At 39.2% G+C, this 22,816-nt stretch overlaps 2 protein-coding genes across 2 annotated transcripts; one reads left to right on the top strand and one right to left on the bottom strand.

Moving 5' to 3' along the window:
• Positions 1-5,054: 5,054 nt before the first annotated feature.
• Positions 5,055-10,260, top strand: GPR18 (G protein-coupled receptor 18). Its single transcript, XM_010293544.1, has 2 exons — positions 5,055-5,127; positions 9,251-10,260. The coding sequence occupies exon 2, from the start codon at positions 9,295-9,297 to the stop codon at positions 10,258-10,260; it is 966 nt and encodes a 321-aa protein (XP_010291846.1). The 5' UTR covers positions 5,055-5,127; positions 9,251-9,294.
• A 1,517-nt stretch (positions 10,261-11,777) lies between these two features.
• Positions 11,778-16,541, bottom strand: LOC104625807 (ubiquitin-associated domain-containing protein 2; the record flags this gene model as incomplete). Its single annotated transcript, XM_010293545.1, has 3 exons — positions 11,778-11,888; positions 12,328-12,447; positions 16,414-16,541. Coding segments are annotated over 3 exons (359 nt in total), but the record flags the coding sequence as incomplete, so codon positions are not given.
• Positions 16,542-22,816: the final 6,275 nt, after the last annotated feature.

Below are 22,816 nucleotides of genomic sequence, written 5' to 3'. Positions count from 1 at the left end.
TGTATATATAAATATATACATATATTTGTAGTTGAATAGTTGGTCAGAAAGTAGAGAGTCCTCTGACAGGACCCAGCTCTGTACCTGCAAAGACAGTGACTTCTCTGAAATCATCTGCTGGCAGCCAGCTCTGCTGTTTGTCTTTGCCAGCTCACAGCATCAGTTGGCTTTGTCCCAGCGTTCAGGTGCACTGAGCATACTCACACTCAACATCTCCTCCGTTGCCCTCCGAGGACAGTGCTGAGCCTACGCACCAAGCAGCCCTGCGCTGCAGAGATCCTGACTAACCAGATTCACTGCTCTGTGGCAGGAATTGAGCTGCTTTGTCCCGGCCTGGGTAATGCCAGCCCCTTTACCATCTTGAATGTTCCCTCTCCAGTCAGCCCACCTCCACCGCAGCACACTGAGCTTCACAACCTCGACACACTATTGTGTTTGTTAGTCTGTGCCACAGGGCAGAAAAGCATTAGAAGACTGGCACTTCATCAAAGCAAGCTACCTGCCGGGGCTGGGCATCATGCACAGGAATGTGACACGCAGCAAGGTGCCCTTGAATTTAAAGGACAGCGCTTATTCTAATTCAAATACTTGCACAGCTCACTCTCACTTCAGGTAATTTTGATTAAACACTTCACCGGCATGCTAAAGCGTATTTAGGAGTTTCTAATTATTTAATTTCTGATTACATATCAGGCTAGTAACTGAGCAGAAGTTGTCCAAGCTCCCAAATTCTGGAGGAGTCTAAACGATTTTCCCTACTTCTGCAATGGACTTCATCAAAAGAATCTGAGTTTAAGCAGCTCCCAATAAAGATATTTCTCTTAAAACATTAACTTGATCCCTGGGAGGCATATCAAGTTTCAGAACAGTACTCCTACGCATCTGAGACTTTTAAGAGCAGTTTAATAGTAAAAATAACACTTACTTAGTACAGAAAGAGTATTTGAAAAAGCTCTCCTAGACACTTCCAAACTGGAACAACTCACTCATTGCAATAGCTCCTGACAATGCATACAGATTTAAAAGAGAAAAGAAAAAAGCTGAGTATTCATGCAGGTTTTAAACAACTATGAAATATTTGTCATGAGAAATCTGGACTTTTTGGGAAATAAAAGGTTGCTTCCCAACACAACAGAACACAGGTGGAAAGCAGAACACAGACACAACATTTTAAGAAATCTGCCAAAGGCTGTGTGGGTTCATCAACAAGCAGGGAGCTGTGTTGGCATTTGCCATGAGCTAATATTAGACATACATTCTGAGGTTGCTGCTGCATAACAAACCACTGTCTCTAGTCCACTACCCCACTCTCAGACACCTTAGAGATGTAACTTTCATGTCAATTCATTTTTGAAGTATTGCTTCTTCAAAGGTTGAACAGATGAACTGCAGGCCAGATGCACTGTATATTTTTAGGGTCTTTAGAGACACAGAGTGTGTCCGGGCTATACAAGAGAAGGAAGGAGAAAAGAAAAACAACAAACCTAGGAGAAACATGGAATGTGAATTTCATTATTGATTTTTTTTTGGAAGAAAAAAATCAGGAACTCCTTCTTCAAACCATACCAAATTCTAGCAAAACACAGAAGAGAAAGCAAAATGTGACAGTAATTAGGACGTCAGGCACAGCAAACTAGGCTGCAGTCCTCTTAAGCAGGTCTGTTTCCCATTCCTTAATCTCTGCTACACACAGCATTTATACTCACTTGCAGGTTGAGGAGTGGGAGAGGGGAGACAGCTATGCCATGACGCAGTCTCTGAGTAACACGCAATCGTGTGTGGAAGCAGTTGCAATTTAAGTTTATGCGTTCAGTGCCATGACAACTTTTAACCAGTAGTCTATTCTTAAAACTTCACTATGGTACAACACAATATGGGAATATAAAATGAAGCATAATTTCACCAAGGTTGAGAACAGTAACCCAAAACCATCTGTGAACTTGCCCACAACAGCAAGCCGCTAAGTTAACAAACTGACACATAGGAGAGTTGCTTCCTGCACCGCTGGTGCACTGGATTGTGCAAGAAGCTTCAGTTCTTTCTTTTCAATAGGTCCAAATGATGGAGAGTTTAGAAGGAGAAAGAGAACACAAGCTCAAGCCCATTCCTTACCAAACTGAACCGGAGGGTGATCCTTCTGCCCCTCTGCATGCAGAACTTCTCTGTATCAGCTGGACAAAGCTGATGCTACACAGTAAGTGGACAGGCAAAACATACTTTTCTGTACGTGACTAAACTACTGAAATAGAAAGACCTAGCAGTACATTACTCCTGCAAAAGCAACAGCATGAAGACAATCCCTTCAGTGCTGCACCTTCACCTTGTTGCAAAGTACCGAGCGCGTTTTGGCTAAGCCTTTCCGCCAGTTAGTGAAGGCACCGTGACAGACCACATGTGCATTCTGCCTTATTCTCAGACATGAAGTACACTGGCTTAGCTTTTAACTACTCAAAAATGCCTTTAACACAACATAACGCCACCAAAATGATCTTGTTTACTCCCTGAACTTCAGAATCGCAAAAAAAGGCCTTGGAGGACACTGAGCATTTATTTTAGTAAAAGCTGGAGCGGTGGAAGTACTCACCCATCTGAGCGAAACCAGTGCAAAACACTCATCTCTAGCTGATAAAACAGTACAGAAGAAGGAAAAGAAAATAAAAATAGAGTCAGGTGCTTCCTACGACAGAAACCGAAGCACCAGGGGAATGCAGCACAGCAGAGCAGCCCACCACCTCTCACAGACTACAGTTAGTGCAACTTTTCACTGGGGTGTTCACGTCCAAATGTTTATCACCCTGCAGCTGCGGCCAGTCTGAGCACCTCGACAAGAATTAGCACATGCCTGCTGGTAGCATGAACACCTCTTTGAGCGCACCGCTGCCAGACAGAGCAGCCCCTCCACGCACAGGGGGAAGGCCTGTCAGCAGCACAGCTGTTTGGCTGCCTCTTCTCCACCAGGCAGCCTGTGCAAAGCCTGAGTGAAAGCAGAACAAGACTGACCTGTGTACGCTATGGCAAACCAGCTGGACGGCTACCGTGCCAGTAAACTCCACCGGGCTTCTGTCATCCACCTGCGTAACCTGCTACTTGATTCCAGCCGCCCCCACAAGGCATGACCTCCCCTGTAGGGTCAAGATGTCAGCCACCCTCTTCAGACAAAAAGAGACACAGCTAGAAAACCTCGCCCTTCCGACCCTCTCCCAAAAAGACAGCAAGCCAAGAGGCAGTTCACTGCACACAGCTTTTCTGATCCCAGCCTCAACATCCGCAGGGTTTCCAGCCAAATCCAGAATTACTTGTATAATCCCTCTTTAGCTAAGGCGGGCACTGTCTATCCAACTTGCCTGTTTCGGTACGTTCGTAGCACAGTTCAGGTTGGAAGGGACTTCTGTACATTATTTTTCCCAAAACAAAGCACTCTTGCCTAGGAGAGTTCAAAAGCCTATTCTCTTCCAGGAGCCACACACTTTTTTTTAAACTTTTTGAAAATATATATGTCACTGAATTTCAATGAGCTTTCACTAAACTTGAAACAGTATGAGTGACTCATCCTGCTGGAACATGCTCCAGAGCTGTTTTGCTAATGTTAAAGCCACTGAAGAATTTTCAATGCCGGTTAGTCCTTTTAAGATACTCCTTAATCCTAAAATACTGAGAACTTTTTAACAGATTTATATTTTTATAGGATGGTCTGGGTAGGATTTGCAACTCATTGCATTTCAGAGGTCTTTGGAATGATCACAAAAATTAAGTTTGGTATTAGTTCACCTGAACAGGAAAGACCAAATTTATTAATCTATACACTGAAAACCATACCCAGGTCCCTCCCTGTGATTACTTCACCCACCACACTGACCTATGCAAACACCTACACACTACCACAAACCCATTCAGCTGAGATAAATTACGTGACTCCAGTAGAGAGGGTATTTTCCACAAAAGTTATCTTAGCACTAAGTGAGGATCATTTACCTACGCCCCTTTTGCAGTCAGTGAAGAAAGATGTCCCCGGAAACAAACCTGATTCTGGCTACATCTGAACTGCAGGACTTTGTTGCTTTGGGCACCACATGCACACCCTGGCAAATTCTTGACTGCATGCCAGGAGGAGACTAAAACATTACTGTTCCCTTCCTCAACACATACCTCTTTTTGCTTCATTGGGGGGAAAAAATGAAGGCTACGAGGTTACAAACTCTCTATAGTGTGTTTCAATGTCCCCAAGACAAAGACCTGGAACTAGCAAGTGCTCTACAAGGAATTTGGAATGATCTCCTTTGATGGCTCTTTCAAAGGTTGGATCTTTGAGTTGACAAAGAGAAAAGGTAGGAAATTGATCGTCTTTACTTATTAGCCTTTGTGAATACTCTCATCCCACCAAAGACACCTGTTGCAGTGACAGAGTTCAGTGATTTTCCTCCATTTTAATAAAAGCTAAAACTTCTCTTCATACAGAATTTTTCTGCAAAGCTCTTAAATAGGCATGTTATTATTTTAAACAGCAAATAAAATATAGAAACGTTGTTGTGTTAGTAAAACATGGTATGTACAGGCAAAAATGAAGCTGTGTATTCAAGTGAATCAAACTTCTCATTTCAAATGTTGCAAGTTTTTGTCACTTTCAGACTGACTACTACCCTAGGCAATATAAATACAACGGGGATTTCCACAAAAACTAGGCTACACTCTACAGAAAATACATTTACATTGTGCGTATTAGAAATTTTTGCATAACCAAGATGCATATTTTTGCAGATACCTTTGCATGTAAACATCAGTCAAAAATAGGCTTTCATTATACCACAAACATTTAAAAATGTATTTTAAAAAGATATATAGCACAACAGACCAGTTTGACCACATTGGAAATACTATAAAAGCTTGCCAGTTCAAAGGTACTAGAAATATCAGTTCATAGACACCACATGTACGTGAAATATTAGCAAGATACTTTTAAGTATGACCAATAAAAGGTCAGAACAAGCTAGATTGCGTCATCGTTTCCTGCCTGCAAAGAGGAGCTATTTCAGCTAAGTGAAGCTGAGCAGAGAAGAGGAAGTCTAAACCTTCTACAGATTTGGGGCTATGAAAGGAGCATCTCTGAAAAAACTCTGTAGTGCACAAAAAGTGAGTAACAATCCATTTTGCTACACTAACAAAGTAACTTGGATGTTTATGTATGTTGCTAAGACAGACTTCTTTCTTCAGAAGCTGAACACGGGCATTTATTCTAGAACTAATGAAAAGAAATTAATTTTTTAATGCACTTTCAAAGTATCAGCAGCGTTCTATAAATAACACTTAAAGCAAAATGATTGCATTTTTAAAAGCATAGTACCATAAATACCATAAATTGTTTAGAATTTTAATAATAAATTTAAAAATATGCAATAACTAAAAGCATTGGTAAGTACATTATCACTAAAGGAAAAATGTTTGTTTTCATTAAACTAAAACCAGGAGAAGATCTTGCTGCTTGGTCTTTCTGTGCTTCACTGAAAGTCACGTCCTCCTCAGGGAAATGTGAGCAAATGCAAGGGACAGCCAAAGAAAAAAAAAGGTGCTTGGGAAGAGAGATACACACACAATCCTTTAAAAGAAGTTACTGTTGCCTAAGTCACACTAAGAATCTGGAGGAAAAGATTTAATTCTGGTTTTGTTCTGAAAGTCTTTGTTCTCATACAAAGCACCTAGATGGGCTTATCAATTCACATCAGACATTCAGGACCTTGGCTGTCATTAAAAAATTAAAACAGATTGATAAAACATTCGGACCAACATCAGAGTAATCATTCAGAATTAACACAGACAGACATCCAGAAAACAAATGACTCCAGGGGCTCTTAAGCAAGCACTTTAATCAATATCAGTAAGTGTTCCCATTATGAAAAATGGCAACTAGGGCAAAACCATCCACTCAGAGGCACCAAGATCTACTTGGGCTGACCTGGGAGATACCAACCTGAACTCCATGCAGATAAGTACTGATGAAAAAGCAGACCATCTGCATTCATGTATAAATGCAGATAGGTAACTACACGCTTTTTAAAAATCTCACTATTTCTTTCCTACATAAATGTTAAATTTTAGATTTTTAAAAATTAAATTTAGGAGAAACACCTAATTATAACACTGACATGCATTTAAACGCACAAAGTTTGGAAACAGTGTCTTCAACACCTAAACAAAAAAAAACCCTTTTTGTTACAATAGGTCCATTCTTTGATATATCTCAAAAGTGGCACAAACTTGAAATAACCAGCAAACAAGGCATGGAACCACAGGTTTTCCTGCTAGAAGCTCACATCAGATTCAGTTTCCTCTCTTCCCATCAACACCAGCCTGCTGGTTATTTCAGAAACAGGACCTGACCAGAAATGGTTACAGTTGCTGCAAGTGCAAAGGAGAGAAAAGCAAAACCAAAACCCAAGCTGTTTATTGACATTCATCTATAAAAAGTGAATTCTTCTACTTATCCTACACATTACTACTCATATTCACCTGCTAAATCAGCCAGGATCCTGAGACAGGTAGTCATGCACTATGTCATACACAACCACTAGTAAGAGAGAAAAAAACAGAACAAAAGAGAAAAAACCACTTAAAATGTGCCAGGGTGGGCTGCATTAAGCAATATTTGGACAATTTTATGCAACAGTAATGAAAATGGGACAGTATGCCAGATGGTGGAGTCACCATCACTAGAAGTATTCAAAAAACATGTAGACGTGGTGCTTCCGGACATGGTTCAGTGGGCATGGTGGTGTTGGGTTGATGGTTGGACTTGATGATCTTAAAGGTCTTTTCCAACCTTAATGATTCTGTGATTCTGTGATAATATTTCAACTGTGCTACAAGCATGTGCTACAAAAATTTTCTGCCAAGCATATGCCATCTACCTTTCAATAAGGTCTGCTATCACTCTTTAATTTTTGTATTTTTAGTGTTCTTCACACAATGAGGTATTTTAGAGGCATTCATACACATGCCCTCCAAAACTCTTTTTGATCAGTATTGTACGCATACCTTTTCACATACAAAAAATACGTTCTGTTATGTTTTCTAACGACCTCATCTGATCAGAAAACACACCTGTTTGTTTTGTACAGCTAAAAAAAAAATCTTTGAGACAAAAGTTTAGGGCTACATATTTGTATACATAATTTTTTTTTAGATCTGTAAACTGGAGAACTGTAGGAAAATCAGAAGTACAAACTACACATTTCAAGGCAGAAACTAACCTGAAGAAAGATTTAATAGGTCATACTTAAGTTAGTTACTCCATGGACACTCTTCTCAAAAGCAGCTGATATTTGCCAGTGTCAAACCAGGATGCTAGATTAATAAACACTGGTTCAATCCACTATGTATTCCTATACCACTGAAAAAAGTACCTGGTAACATTACACTGAAAGCATTAACCAGATGAGCAGTTACAATAAGCTTTTTTTAAATGCATTGTCCATTTTTGGAGGTAAAACACACAGGAGCTATGCACTCTTCTGCTCTTGAGAACAGTTTTGGTGCCTAACTGATACTATAGAAGTTACTTGGCTGTCTGTCACAAGTGGAGAGATGAGACAAATGACTAACTCTTCCCCCCCCCTCCTTTTCACAAAGCTGCCACAGGCCAAACAAGAGGAACCCTCCCATGCAATGTCATGAAACTGTGACCACAGCAAGAGCCAGGAAAGTGGGGGGATGCGGGTTAACCAAAGCACCCATGCAAACACCAGGTAAAGTTTGCCATCCTCAAACGGCTCCAGAGTAAACCAGGGGATAATCTCTTTCAGGTCTCATCAGCTGAGTCCACATAATGATATTTCAGATGTCCAACTCCTATCATCAAGAAGCTGAGAGAAGCACTGTGCTCTGGAGCAGCTGGCTACCAGCCAGCATCTTCTCCCTAAAAAAATACTGTTCACACAGGCCCTGGTCAGGGACTGTGCTGATTCCCATCTTCTTTACCCTTTTTTTAAATAGGAAGTTTATCAACCTATTCATCTCATTCATGAGTCAGGTGGTTGGTTCTGATGCTCTGGGATCAAATACTGTATTAGAAGCTATGTAGCTATTAAAATAGCTTTTTAGTGTCTTTTATGAGCAACAGCATGCATCTACTCTTTTGGGAGCTAAGTAGTTCCTGTACAGATAAAATGCAAAGTCAACACTTGACTTTGCATATCCAACTGTCACTACATGCCATGCTCACTTACTACTTTTCGTAAATAGTTTTAGTCGTAGAATTATAGGATAGTTTGGATTGGAAGGTCATCTAGTCCAACGTCCCTGCAATGAGCAGGGACATCTTCAACGAGACCAGGTTGCTCAGAGCCCCCTCCAACCTGACCTGGAATATTTCCAGGGATGGGGCATCTACCACCTCTCTGGGCAACCTGTGCCAGTGTTTCACCACACTCATTATGAAAAACTTCTTCCTTAGATCTAGTCTAAATCTGCCCTCTTTTAGTTTAAAACCATTACCCCTTGTCCTTTTGCAACAGGCCCTGCTAAAAAGCCTCTCCCCATCTTTCTTAGAAGCCCCCTTTAAGTACTGGAAGGCTGCAAGAAGGTCTCCCTGGAGCCCTTCCTCCTCCTGGTGGAACAACCCCAAGTCTCTCGGCCTGTCCTCACAGGAGAGGCGTTCCATCCCTCTGAGCAGTTTTGTGACCCTCCTCTGGACCCACTCCAACAGGTCCATGTCTTTCCTGTGCTGAGGGTTCCAGAGCTGGACGCAGGACTCCAGGTGAGGTCTCAGCAGAGCAGAGTAGAGGGACAGGATCCCCTCCCTTCACCTGCTGGCCACATTGCTTTTGATGCAGCCCAGGATATGGTTGGCCTTCTGGGCTGCAAGCGCACATTGCCGGCTCATGTCCAGCTTGTCATCCACCAAAATAGCTTTCTTACCTCAATTACAGCTATTTCAATCTAATTATCAGCTGCTGAAGCACACTCAACGTAGCTGATCAATCTTGACTTTCTGATTCCTTATATAAGAAATCTCTTAGGTAATTAAAAATATTTACTCAAAACTCGCTTATAAATACTGTTTCTCACAAGTCTGACAGTACAGGTACTTCCTCCAGAGCACAGTAATCTATTTGTAGTCAGAAAAAGCAACAAAGCCAGCACATTTTCACAGCTAAATACAATCTCATTGCTAAACCCCGTCCTACAACAAACATTTTTTTTTTTAAAAAAAGTTCTTATTTAAGCGAGTATAACTTTCCATATTTTATCTATCCGTTAGGGTATTCATGGAGTGCAACAACTATTCCTAGATTCAATTAAAATATGATGCCTGGAAATCACCACCCTGAAGAATACAGGATTGCATCACTGGTCTTCTACAGTTTTGTATTCACAGTGGGACTGTTGGTGAATGCCACTGCACTATGGGTCTTCAGCTGCACTACCAAGAAGAGAACAACTATAACTGTATATATGATGAATGTGGCATTACTTGATATAATTTTTATATTTTCCTTGCCTTTTCGGATAATCTACCATGGGAGAGAAATGTGGCCTTTCGGAGATACATTCTGTCGAATTATCAGTGCTTTCACTATATTTTATCCAGCCATTGCTCTGTGGTTGCTCACTTTTATAAGCGTAGACAGATTTATGGCTATTGTCCAGCCCAAACATGTCAAAGAACTAAAAAATACAAAAAAAGCTGTGCTGGCTTGCACTGGAATCTGGATAATGACCCTTGTAACAACGTCCCCATTGCTGTTTTTACAGTCTGATCCAGACAAAGCCTCTAATTTCACCACCTGCATGAAAATGCTTGATATCATCCATTTAAAGGAAGTAAATACATTGAACTTTTCTCGCTTGATTTTTTTCTTTTTGATTCCCTTGTTTATCATGATGGGGTGTTACCTAGTCATTATTTACAATTTTATCCGCGGCAAGACTTCCAAACTGAAGCCTAAAGCCAAGGAGAGATCCATAAGAATTATAGTTACTCTGATTGCTCAAGTACTCATCTGCTTTGTACCCTTCCACATTTGCTTCGCCTTCCTGATGTTGCAAGATGAAGCTAAAACTTACAACCCCTGGGCAGCCTTTACCACCTTTCTCATGAATCTCAGTACATGCTTGGACGTTATACTGTACTACATTGTTTCTAAACAATTTCAGGCGAGAGTCATCAGTGTAATCCTTTATCGCAATTACCTTCGAAGCGTGCGCAGGAAAAGTTTTCGAACTGGAAGTGTAAGGTCACTCAGTAATATGAACAGTGAAATGATATAAAAAGAAAAAATGTCAGGGGACTTTTATAATGTAAACAAGTGATTCTTTTTCTGAATTCTACCATTTTGAAGAATGTTCTATAGCCAGAAGTAACAGATATACTTGTTGCACTGTAAATATGAGAGAAGCAGAATAATAATTGCATCTCTTTATATTTGCTCAACAGCTTTTGTAAATCTGAAATTAACTAAAGCCTAGTATCAGTGTTAAGCTTTCTGATGCTTTTGTCATATCAAAGATTGTGAATAGTCAGACATAAAAAGTGACTATTAGTATAATAAAGCAGACAACACTGAAGAATTATGATGCAATGTATATATTAATTTTTTATATACACACAGCCAAATGCTCCTGAAACTACTGTATATCTCACACTAATAAAATTAGCTTAATTCTCTCAAGATCAATGTTAGCATGACTTAAAGAGAAAGCATATGTAGGTAACATTTATATTTTGTTCAACTAAAAACTTCTTTGATGCAGATTCCTTTGTAACTGACAATATTCTGAAGTCCTGGATAAAAATACCATCAAAAGGTATAATAGTCATACCCTATGGGTATGATGTGCAGGTTTGTTACACCCTACTCTTGCACAAAATATCTGTTTACACAGATGAAAATACTGAATGTGTCCAAACACACTGGGAGCCTATGTCCCAGCAACAAACTTGAAGGTAGCAAACATGATGAGTAACTGCAGAACTACCCAAGCTTAAATCAGCTTTCAAGAGACACACTAAAAAAGTAGAAATAAAAAAGCCTAATATGGTGTTTGATACTGAAAATCTCGCTCCAAGAGATTTTATTATTACCTCAGAGTGTGTGACACATGGAAACTCAAGTCTGTACAAGGCTCATCTCGACTGTCAGAAGCTTAACCACAAAGGCTCTGCAAGCTCTACAGTTCCACTGTAACATGTACATCTCTTATTAAGAACAGAAATCTCAAATACAGGTTATGTGAAGCTGAACCACTAAATACCTTAAAGCTTTAAGAACTTCAGATACAAGCACTAAATGGAACAACATGCTCTAGCGCTCAATTTTTGAAACACAAATATACGAAATACCAGTATGAAATGCATATAACTGCATATGCATTTTAAAGTGAACATAAAGACATGAATTACAGTTGTGCTGTCTTTGTGATTTAAGAAAGAAATCAGCACCAACCTGATTTCAGTTTTCAGATTTACCTAACTGAACAAAACCAAATAGAGCAATAATTTCTGCACTGCAAGCTGTGTTTCAATCATGCTGACAGTGGAAATGGGACTAACAGAATGGAAAGTAATAATTATATAGATACATTATAAATTAATTAACCACAGATTACAACTAGGAAATTAATGTTTGAAAACATAATAGTTGTGCCAAGAACCTTTACACTGTAGTTCAAAAGAGGATTAAATTTAATTTGAAGGATTACATGAAGAAAGTTTTTTTTTAAATTAAAATGTCCACAAAATAATCCCTTGAAATCATATCTAAAATGATCAATCCATTAGGAGCTACTTACAAACCAGAAGGCAAGCTGTTGATGGTGATGCCAAATATATATTGAACGATTTCTACAAGGAGAAGATCAAACAAAGCTGAGAGCATCCAAGCACCCAATAAAAAGGACTGGAAAGAAAAAGTTTAATTTTAATTAATTCAACAGTTTAAAAATAAGGTTTTCATGTATGTCTAAATAAAAGAAAAAACAAGAAAACCACTATACTAGTTCAATTAAGACAAATAAAATCTTTAGCACAACATAAATTCCAGATCTACATGTCTAGATACTGAAGAATGAAGTTAGGTTTGTTATGAAAATTAAATTCTATGGGTCTGATAACTTTCAACTGATCCAGCTGCAAACTTCAATTAGAGTAACCCACTGACTGCAAGACATTCTCAATATAAATTTAGATTTATGGAAACCAAATTCTCTTTAAAACCCTTTAACATGTATTTCCATACAAAATGTTAGTAATAAAACTGCAACATTAACCCAAGACTACAAGATACTAAACAGTGTAGAAAACAGTTTCTGTTAAAAAAAAAATTAACTGGAACTTACTGAAAATTTTCTGCTGCCGTATCTTCTTTCAAATATTCTAAAGTTGTAAATGAGCAGGCTGCTGCAGAATGTATCTTTCAAATCAAGACATATTGTTCTCCCACACACAAGTCTCCAAATCTAGAAGGTTAAAGATCATCATGTTAAGTCCCTCTTCCCTCAAGGAAATTCTTTACAGAATTTGTGCTCAGAGTGAATGTAGTACTGAAGTCAGATAACAGAAATGCAGTACATTTAAGGAAGGAAATAAAGTTAGTAGAACGTTATAGAGAGTGCAAGAAGTCTGCTTAAAAATAAAAAAAAATTCAAGGAAGGGATCTACCTCTTAAAATAAATCTCCAGTTGAAATGAAGTAAAATACATTTTTATGTCCCTATTTCACATTTACAAATAAAAATGGAAATCATAACCCTAGTAAATTGTAAAATTACAGAAAAAAACATTTGAAGCAACCTCCAGATATCAATTAGTCCAGCATACTGCTCTAATGAGGTCTAATCAGATCAGCTTGCTCAGGGCCATGTCAAGTCAAATCTTGAACACCTCAAAGGATGGAGATGCCACAACATCTCTGGGCAACCTGTGACAATGTTTGGCCACCCCCATGGTTTAAAAAACTAAATCAAACTCTTACATCTAGGCAGAATTTCCCACGTTCCACCTTGTGTCCACTACCTCATGCACCACCTCAGTGCACCTCCAAGCAAAGTCTGGCTCCAGCTTCTCTATAGCTTCTGATGAGCTACTTGTAGACAGCAATAAGGTGTCTCCTCTTTGCCTTCTCTTCTTGAGGCTGGGCAGACCCAGTTCTCTCAGCCTCTCCTTGTATGTCACACGGTCCAACCCTCTGACTTGCCCCGCTCACAGCCTGCACGGTTGCAGCTGGGGTTATTCCATCCCAGAAGCACGACTTCCCAATTCATGAAGTTCCTGTCAGCCCATTTCTTGGGCTTGCCAAGGTCTCTCTGAATAGCAGCTCTGCCTTCCAACATACTGACCAGTTTCACTAATTTTGGATCACCCTCAAACTTGCTTAAATTGCACTCCATCCCATCATTCAAGTCACTAATGAAGACGTTAAATAGTACTGGTCCCAGTACTGATCTCTGAGGGGCCCTTCCCTAATTAATACCCACCAAATAGACTTTGCACTAATAACCATAACTCCATTGGGAGTCCAGCCAATTTTCCACCCATCTTGTTGTCCAGTTATTCAGTACATACCTCACCAATTTGGCTTCAAGGACACAATGGGAGACTGGGTTAAAGGCCTTGCTAAAGTCAAGGTATGCAAAATCCACTGACTCCCCCTTGTAGCACCACTTGCCTCATGGAAGAAAAAAACCAGCTGGTCAGGCATGCTTTCACAGAATGGCTGAGGTAGGAAGAAACCTCTGGAGATCATCCAGTCTAGCATCCTCACTCAAAACAAAGTCAACTAGTGCAGGATATTAACTGACCATGTCCAGTCTGGTTTTGACTATCTTCAAGGATGGAGACTAAACAACTTCTCTGGGGAAACTGTTCCTCTGTTCCATCAGTCTTGTAGTAAAAAAGCTTTTTCTTTAAATGGTATTTCTTGTATTTCAATTGGTGCTCATTGTGTCTTGTCCTTTCACTGGGCCTGGCACTCTCTTCTTTGCTCCCCCTCATCAGGTATTTACACACACTGGTGAGATCCACCCCAAGGCTTCCCTTGCACTCCTATCACGTGAGCTAACCCACCACATCTCCCTGACCCCAGTGAGATCGTAGCCCTGTAATGGCATATGACCTTTAATTCCTCTTATTTGGTCCCTATGTAGCACACATTAGCTTATAGCCACTTCAGAGAGGCACCCAGTCATGCTGATTTCCCAGAAAACATATGGGAGTGTTCCACATAATGCTGTCCGTAGGCACTTCATCATTTATGTGCATACACTTGAAGTAGGTCCTTTTCAGTCCCGTTATGTTGATGGCAAGATCCCTTCAGTTCACATCACCCTGTACCTGTTGCTGGCCAACCCAGTCCACTGCCTCCTCACGTGACTGCGGGTTGCCATCTCCCTCCGGTGTTGTTCCTGTCTTAAAGTTCTCCTCACCAGACTGGTCTGCCTGTTAGCAAAGATGCTTTTGTCCCACTTGGTCAGGTGGATGCCATCTCTTCCAAGTAGTCCCCAATCCTCAGATTGCAACTGAACATTTCATGATACACATTAACTGAACAGCCCTTGCACAGACTATGGAAGGCTTCTAAACATAATTGCTCTTTACTTTAGCCAGCTTAAAAAATACATAGGTTTAATGTAATCAAGATCTTAATTTTACACACAGCATCTTCACCATTCTTGAGGGTCCCCTTCATGGAGAAAAAGATGTTTTAGTTTTGGACAGTACATATTTTGCCTTCCAAATCAAATGCACTCTTCAACTGCACACTTTATTTCCTATGCTTTCTACCAGCTTAAACAAGTGTTAGTATCCAATATCCAAAATGTCTGTTCAGCCCCTGAAAAAATTCCAGTCCATTAAACTCATCCCTGCAGACGAATTTATTCTAAATAAATTTTCTTTTAAGTGTTCTCATTTGAATATTAGCATCAGACAGGAGTTAAACTATCTGTGCTCCCTGATCTCAGAGGTACACAATTATATAGTGTATATAGCTTATTCCAAAGGCTATGACAATAAATGAAACAACAATTTCAGGAAAGAAAAGAACACAAACCGACAAATTCCCCAAAGCACCACAATAAAAGTATCATAGCTTCTACAGATACTTGAAAATGTTTATGCTTAAGACACAGTAAAGATGGTTTCTTTGATTAGAACACTGCTACTACTGTTTTTCAGCAGATCAAACAAATGGAAAGAGACAACTCTTCTAAAGACAAACTGTGAAACAAACAAATAAGCAAACAAAGCCCAAACCCACAAAATTTCCATTTAAAACTTGAATAGTTTCTCAGACTTTCTCCCCCCCCGCCCAAACACTTGGTTGTAACATTTTTAAAAGGCAGAGGTTAATTTATGTATTTTTGCTGCACACCATTAGCAAGACACTTGGAAAATATGAGCAGTGCTCTTGCAGAGTTGTAATCTACATTATTACAATAAAGTTCTTGTTCTTGACAAGAAAGATCACAGACAGTGCAACAGCACAGAGTATCACTAGCTAGGTCTTATAATCTTTAAAGACTTACAGGCTACAGCCGGCATCCTCAAAGACATTAAGCTGACTACATACTTTTTTTTGATGCAACTGTAAAACATGTGGGGTAGGATAATTACAGAGGCATTTGCTGGCCCTGTTGAGCGGTAGTTTATAATTTCCAAAAATTAAAAAAAAAAAAAACCACAAAAACAATTCTCCACAAAACTTATCTAATCACTTCTAAGTGCATTATTTTGCTAATTACAACTGATACTGGAGGATTCTTAATTAAACTGAGAACAAAATCTTACAAGGTGCAATACCTAAAAGATAAAGTATCTCAGTTTGCACTGGGAATGAGCAAGAAATGTCTAGTAAGATAATTAACCAATTCAGCAGATTACTGAGGAGCTTGACAAACTCCCCCATCACTTGGAATCTTCAAATTAGAAGCAGCAGTTCTATTCAACAGGCAAATTTTAGTTTCACACAACTAACTACAACAGAAGTTACAGAGTGAAAATTATGGCCTCTGTTGTGAGTCATACATAATCAGAGTACCTGATCACAATAGCCCTCTTCCGCCTCAAAAACTAAGCACAGTAAGATATTGACATTCATATGAAAATACTTCTATTATTACATGAATTGAATCACTCTTCATTCACAGCAAGCTTCCAAATGCCAGTGGCTGGAAGGAAAAATGTTACAAACCAAATAATTTCCCAGACAAAAGAAAGAAGTGAAAAGCTACGTTGATCGTTTCAGATCAGTTTTTCCAACTTCTTCCAAAACGTAGCATACTGGGGTGACATAATAAAAGGTACGAACAAACTGGTCTACAGTGAACAAAGGGAAAGAACCAGAGGAGAAACAGACTGAGGGGAAAAAAATTGCATAGAAGACCACAGATTGCAGTCTCTTTCCACACAAAATGAACTGGCTCTTACCTGAAAATCCTCTTTTATAGCTTGTAGGTTATATGCAAAGAACTTCTGATAATGTTGGAAGAGCAGAGTCAATAGAATCGAGATGGCACTTGGGACTAGTAACAGACTTTTTGACAAAGGTGCTTTATCTTAAAGACAAAAATCAAACAAGCAAAAAGCCATTTTAGAGAAAAGTCTCTCACATTTAAAAAGTGACATATTTAAACAGGTGATTGGAAAACATAAGAGCTGTGGCACCACCTTGACTTTTTATCTCAACAACTTCCTAAGTTCTCAACAACTTGCAAATAGATAGGAAAAACACACCAACCAAAGGAAGCCTTTAGAGATACTAATGACAGTTAAATATTAATCAGACATTTTGTTTTCAACAGTTGCTCATGAAATTAATTGTTTGGCTATAATTAAATCTAAGCTCTCAGCATCTATAGAGGTCACACCCTCCTATAAAGTCCTCCTAAGGCTCAGTCATGTTTCAGGAAATAAAACAATCACTCTTTTTTGCTAGCAAAATATACACGCACATCTAGTTAAAACAAATACCTTTGTTTCCTTTGTGTTAGGGATTAAGATTAGCTTTTTTTCTAGAGGCCATGAAGCAGGAACTGCCTAAATAAATTGACTTTCTCTTCACCGCACTTGGATCCACCGTTCAAGGAAACATATCTAAGTTAATTTATATGAGATTCATCTTCCTTCCATTCAATCATTACAATTATTAATAAAGAAATTAATAAAATCAGGATGTCTGTGAAATCAGAACTTCTTTCCTCCTACTATAATGACTTTCAGGAAGGACACTCAGAAGAAAGCAAACAGAGAACTGAGAAATCTGCAATACACATCTACTAAAAACCGCCAAGTGGAATATCCAGCAGGAGTATACCCAGCAATTCATCCTAAACTGTTGGGTGTAGCTGATGCAACAAAACACAAATTCTTGCCCAACAATTCAAGCCAATACAGAAACTCTGAAATATTATTTCTTCTATGACTTTTCCCCTTTGCACACATGCAACTTTAATCATATTTACTTCCTTCCAAAACATCCGTTACAGCATAGAACCTACTAATTTTCAGACAAGTGCTTTTTTGCAGGGTATTATGAAATCTGTAGATCTGTTGTCATTATTCTTAGATAACAAAAGGAGCAACAAGACTACTTTAAAAGTACTAATGGGAAGTAAAGAGTAAGAACACAGGAAGAACAAAACTGTATTAAAAAAGTGTAATACGGGAAACATTTAGTATTAGCCAGATAACCCAACTACCATAAATGATTCTTTCAACATCTGCTGCACACTAGAAGAGTGAACTGCTAGAAAAGGAAGATGGAAATAGGCACCAAAGTCAAGATTTTAATCATGGCACAATCCCAGTGCCATCGAAAATACAGTTCTTACTCCATAATTTAAGCATGATCCTCATCCAGGTACTAACTGATAACATCAAGAACTTTGATGGGTACTGTCAGCTGTTCTCAGTTCACACCACCTTGAAGTCTGCAGTTTTCTGATGTTCACCATATGAAGAAAACATCTCTTCCTATGTGCATCGTAATGTGAACTTGTACTGAAATCTCTTTCAGTCAACAATCTATACCTTTGAGTTCATTATTTACAGACTCGCTTTCCTTACTCCATTTAAGAAATTAATGCCTTGAAGAACTATCCTTTTATAGAAATGAGATCATGACTTGGGTTGACACAGGTTAATGTTACTCTGCTAACCATAAACTCTACTTTTATGTAAGATGTATCAGGAGGGCAGAAAGCCGGGTTGATTTTTTTTTAATGCAAGAAAACTATTCACCTTTCAATTTAATATCTATCTTTGGATTTTTTTCTCTCCAAAAATAAGGTCTATGGTCTTTAGATATCCATTTTTTAAATTACTCATTCTTCTGATTTAGTTGGACGCTTCAAAAAAATCTGAAGCCATCAGAGTACTGTAGAACACCAGGGGAGAAAAGAAGCTGGAGCTACCTGAAAATTACTGTGCACACAAAACACATATATATTCACTTGAAACCTCAGCCAGTGCTCCTTTAGTTAACTTAACTTAGTTAAATTAACATTTCTTAATGTGAAAAGGTCAGTTTTACAACCAGGATACAACAGATATTTGAAAGTATAACCTGAATCAGCACAATAGTAGTAGTTACAACAGTAGACATTTCTGAAACAAAGTTTGATAAAACTTGCTATTTTACTATCAAATACATTTACATTATTTCATGAGTTTAAATAATTTCTTACAAGAGTTCATTAATCCTAAAATAATTCTCACGTTAAGGATCATGTTACCAAAATAAGTGACAAGCAAATCACTAGATTTCCCACCGTGACTACATATTTCTATATAGGTTTAATATTTATATTTAGATTTTACTGTCATTTTCGTATCATTAGATCATTTTTACATTACAAGTAATACACACTTGAACTACTTTATCCTGTCACGTACATTCCTAATTTGAATGCATTCAAAAATAACCAACCAACACAACCTTATCTGTTGTCTACAAAAGTGTGAATGCACATTCTTATTATGAGCCACCTTTTAAGCTTTCAGCTTAAACACTTTAAACCTTGTTATAGAGGAAAAGTACTTATTTTTAAGCGTGTCACCAAGTGAAAAACCACAGCAGTAACTAACCCATTAATGTGACAGTCACCCACAGGGAACATACATGAGTAACGGAAACTTCTACTCCCAAGCTTTTCAAAATGTCATCATGGTTGGTAAGTTTATTCTTGTCCAGCAAACCTGAGAAAGCTAAACTCTTCCAGATAAATAATGCATCTCCTGAAATGTTTTTTCCAAGTGTTTCACTGTACAATGCAGTAGTTTGCTTTATCCCTCAACAGCTTATAGATCCTTATTCAAGGGCTGCTGTGAGGTCACCAGTGAAGAAGCAACCCTCCCACTGCTGTGGAATGTCTCAACCAGTAAGGCCAAAAATGACTAACCCAGATATTGCACCACCAGGCATTCTGACACCCAAGTCAAATTCCTTAGAATGTAAAGGTAAAATTTAGAAAGAAAACTTCTAATCCAATGGATTTGCAACAACATGCAGGATGGAAACATGTACTACCAACCTATACTGGGTACCAGTGTCTACTGGCAGCACCAATGTAAATGTGCACAAGGAGGAAACACAGTGCCTCTATACCGCGTAAAGAAAGTAGAATAAAAGAATAAACTCTCATTTTGACCCTGAAGAGTTAAAATAAGTCAAACACTACCTTCAAAGACCTTGGAATAAATTTGCAATCCCAAAGTACTCAAGTGGCAATTCTTTCAAACAACAGGCAGTAATAGCATTGGTGCTGCAACACACATGCTGAACTCCCATCTCAGTGAACAGAGTAATTTTGTGAAAAACAGCAAAACATGCCCATGCTATGATGAAGAGCAAAGAACTAGCTTTTGCTACAGATCTTTGCTTCCCCCTGGTGCAAAGAGGTACTTTCCCCAAAACTACCCTCATAAACTCACAGGCAAATGACCCAACCTTTGGGCTACCATTGTGCAATGTGAAGCTGATCCTGAAATGTGACATGAATGAGAAAACCACCTCTAAATCTCCACATTCCACCCCTGCACTGATTACAAAGCCCATTAATCCTTTTCTCCCACAACCTACCACTTTTTTGGCTGCCAATACCATTTTCAAAGTACAGAGAGTTGAAGAATAGATGTGTCCATCTGCCACAAACAGAGGGGGAGGTATATGGCATGGGTATGCTCGGGTAGTTGCAGCTTCAGAAGCCGCCACTGCACTAACGAGAAGAATACAAAAGTTGTGGCAGCAGCAACAGCTACAGTTTTTGAAATTAATTTCTGTTCCCTTCCTGCTCACCACTCATGGATGAAGAGACACAGCAGATAAGCATGCCAAAACTGGCAGCCAGACCAAGCCAGTGTTTCAGAAGGGCTTTTCAGGGAACATCTTCACCCCCTGGACAGCTATTCTGGGCCCGAGACTCAAGCATTGACTTGGGAGAGGACCTCATTGCTGATGCCAGCTGATGAGCAGTGGCTGCAGAAGCTCAAATTAGCTCAGGACATTTTGTGTGGTGATCCCTACTGAGTTTACACCACAGCTGCAGATGAAACATGCTGTGTTAACAGCTTTTTTTCCCCACTATCACCTGCAAACTTCCCAAACCCAGCTGATATGAGGCAGACATGCCATTTTCATACTGACAAATTCACTGCTGGGGGCTACTATAATGGCATGAAATATGCACAAATCACCTTTTAATGCTGACACACATGATCTGTGAATCTTTTAAACCATAACTGATGTACATCTGAATGCACAGTACTTCCCAAATGCACTGGTGGAATCTGTATTTTGGCTGGTTGCTTTGAGAAAAAAGAATCTGAAGAAGAACCTGCAGCAGGTTCACCAACTGACAGTGAAGTTTCAAAATGGTCAGTTTTCAAGGACTCTTGCCTACTGTCTTCCCTTCAGATGCAAGTGTTTTTTACACATCAAACAGCAGCATGAACACCTCGTCCTGAATGTTTGGAAACCTTGCTTCTCCTTTACTGTAACGGTTGATGAAACCCACTGTCAGACATTCAAATCTGAAAAGTCATTTTAAGTGCTTCCTAGACACCTCTGTGTGCTTCTGGGAGGCTGGAGCAATCTTACTAGATCTGAGGAGTAAAGCTTGTCTTTATTATTACCACACACTGAGTCCTGAACAGCAGCTGAGAACAAGTGAGAGCATGCCACGGAGAGAAAAAGACAACAGTGTAATACTCCTTGAGGAATCTGGAAGACACCAGGAGATTGCATTCTGACTCGTGGGATGGAATTTAATCATATGATGATTTTTTAGTGTTTATTCAATCCAATGTAAGTATTTTTCTATATTTCATCCTTTGAAAAAAAAAATGCAATACCAGAGGACCACGTAAAAGCAGTGAAGTTACTGCTGCCTGAAAGTATTACATGACTGAATGAAGTATTCTGGATCAGGAAAGCAGCTCTTGCCCCTGGTCTAGGCACAGACACAGGAAGGGGATCCTGTGTTCAGACTGCCACTTCACAGCGTACTCTGGCGGTTAATCATCGTGATGTCTGCAAGAGCATCACTGCAGGAAGAAGTTCTTCATCGAATGCTTAAAAACCTAATGCAGAAGCTGAGAGACGAATAACATTACTATATATACTAAGAAAGTCAATAAGAAATCAACTATGATCATGTTTAAGTCTATTTTTAAAAGGCACTAGTAAGACTAATCAAATCAGTTACCTATACACTTACTGTTTAGAAAACTGCTAGGTTTAGCCTCCGTCAAACTATAAAAGAATGAGGAGCTACAAAATGAAAGCAAAAAAAGAAGAAAAACTGTTTCTAAAAGGACTATTTGAAAAGAAATAGAAAACAGAACAGGTTGAAGTTAACAAAACGCTCACCTTGTTTAGCAGCCTCTTCTTTCCTCCCAACCACAGAGCATACTACCATACTACTATTAGTATACACTGTCAGAAATATCAGATATGGCTACACCACAACACCATGTGGAGATCCCCACACTAGTTTGAAATGAGCTAGCTCTGCAGCAGCAGCAGCAGAGCTATATTTTTGCATGGCTAATTGAACTGATGTGGCTATGCCGCTCCCAGGACTCAAGATTTTGAACTAGGTTGCACTGTGGCATGCTGATGTACAAGCTAATTTGTTTTCCCACATAGTACTGTACTGCATAATACTGTTAGGCACAGAAGTCTGATATATTCAATACATACTTCATTCTTCTTTCAGTTATACCACAAAGCACCAACTTACATACCTTTACTATTTTCCTGACACCCGCGCACAACACAGTTCTGTCTTGCAGGTTATGCAAACAGATGAGCAGTGTTCCCTTCTTGCCTTGGGGATTTTTAACAAATTGCTAGCACTGCACTACAAGGTTCACGAGGAGGTGAAAGCATAAGTTGCATTAGCAGAAATGCTTACATGCAAGTTCAAAGGACTCTACTCCCTACTACTACATGAAGTAGCTTGTGTATAGTAGGCAAAGTAGTCAAATATTTTCCAGATACAGCAAATGGATAGGCTTTAAAACATGGACTTGGATTTTACCTTAATAAAGACTAGCTCTAATAGGCTTTCCTACTATACTCATGTGTAGTATTGTCCGTAGCATGAAGAATACTGGGAGGAGATATTACAATGTCTACAGAAAAGTTTGGTGTTGGTCTTACAGTTTTAAGTTGTTAGAAAGGCCTTGGTGTCTTATAATGGAAAGCCTTCTTCATATCATACTTTGCTCCTGGGATGCAGCACGTTGGAGAACAAGCAGTAAGTAGAGCTAAGCAGCACTACAGTAAACCAAACACCCAGCCCAGTGTCAGTCTTCATGCACTCGTGTA

The sequence above is a fragment of the Phaethon lepturus genome, unplaced genomic scaffold (genome assembly GCF_000687285.1).
Source record: "Phaethon lepturus isolate BGI_N335 unplaced genomic scaffold, ASM68728v1 scaffold19858, whole genome shotgun sequence".
Lineage (NCBI taxonomy): Eukaryota > Metazoa > Chordata > Aves > Phaethontiformes > Phaethontidae > Phaethon > Phaethon lepturus.
This window is presented reverse-complemented; position numbering and strand designations above follow the sequence as displayed.

What these genes read in the sequence shown, in the direction of transcription:
- GPR18 (XM_010293544.1), top strand. Translation starts at nt 9,295, where the DNA reads ATGATGCCTGGAAATCACCACCCTGAAGAATACAGGATTGCATCACTG.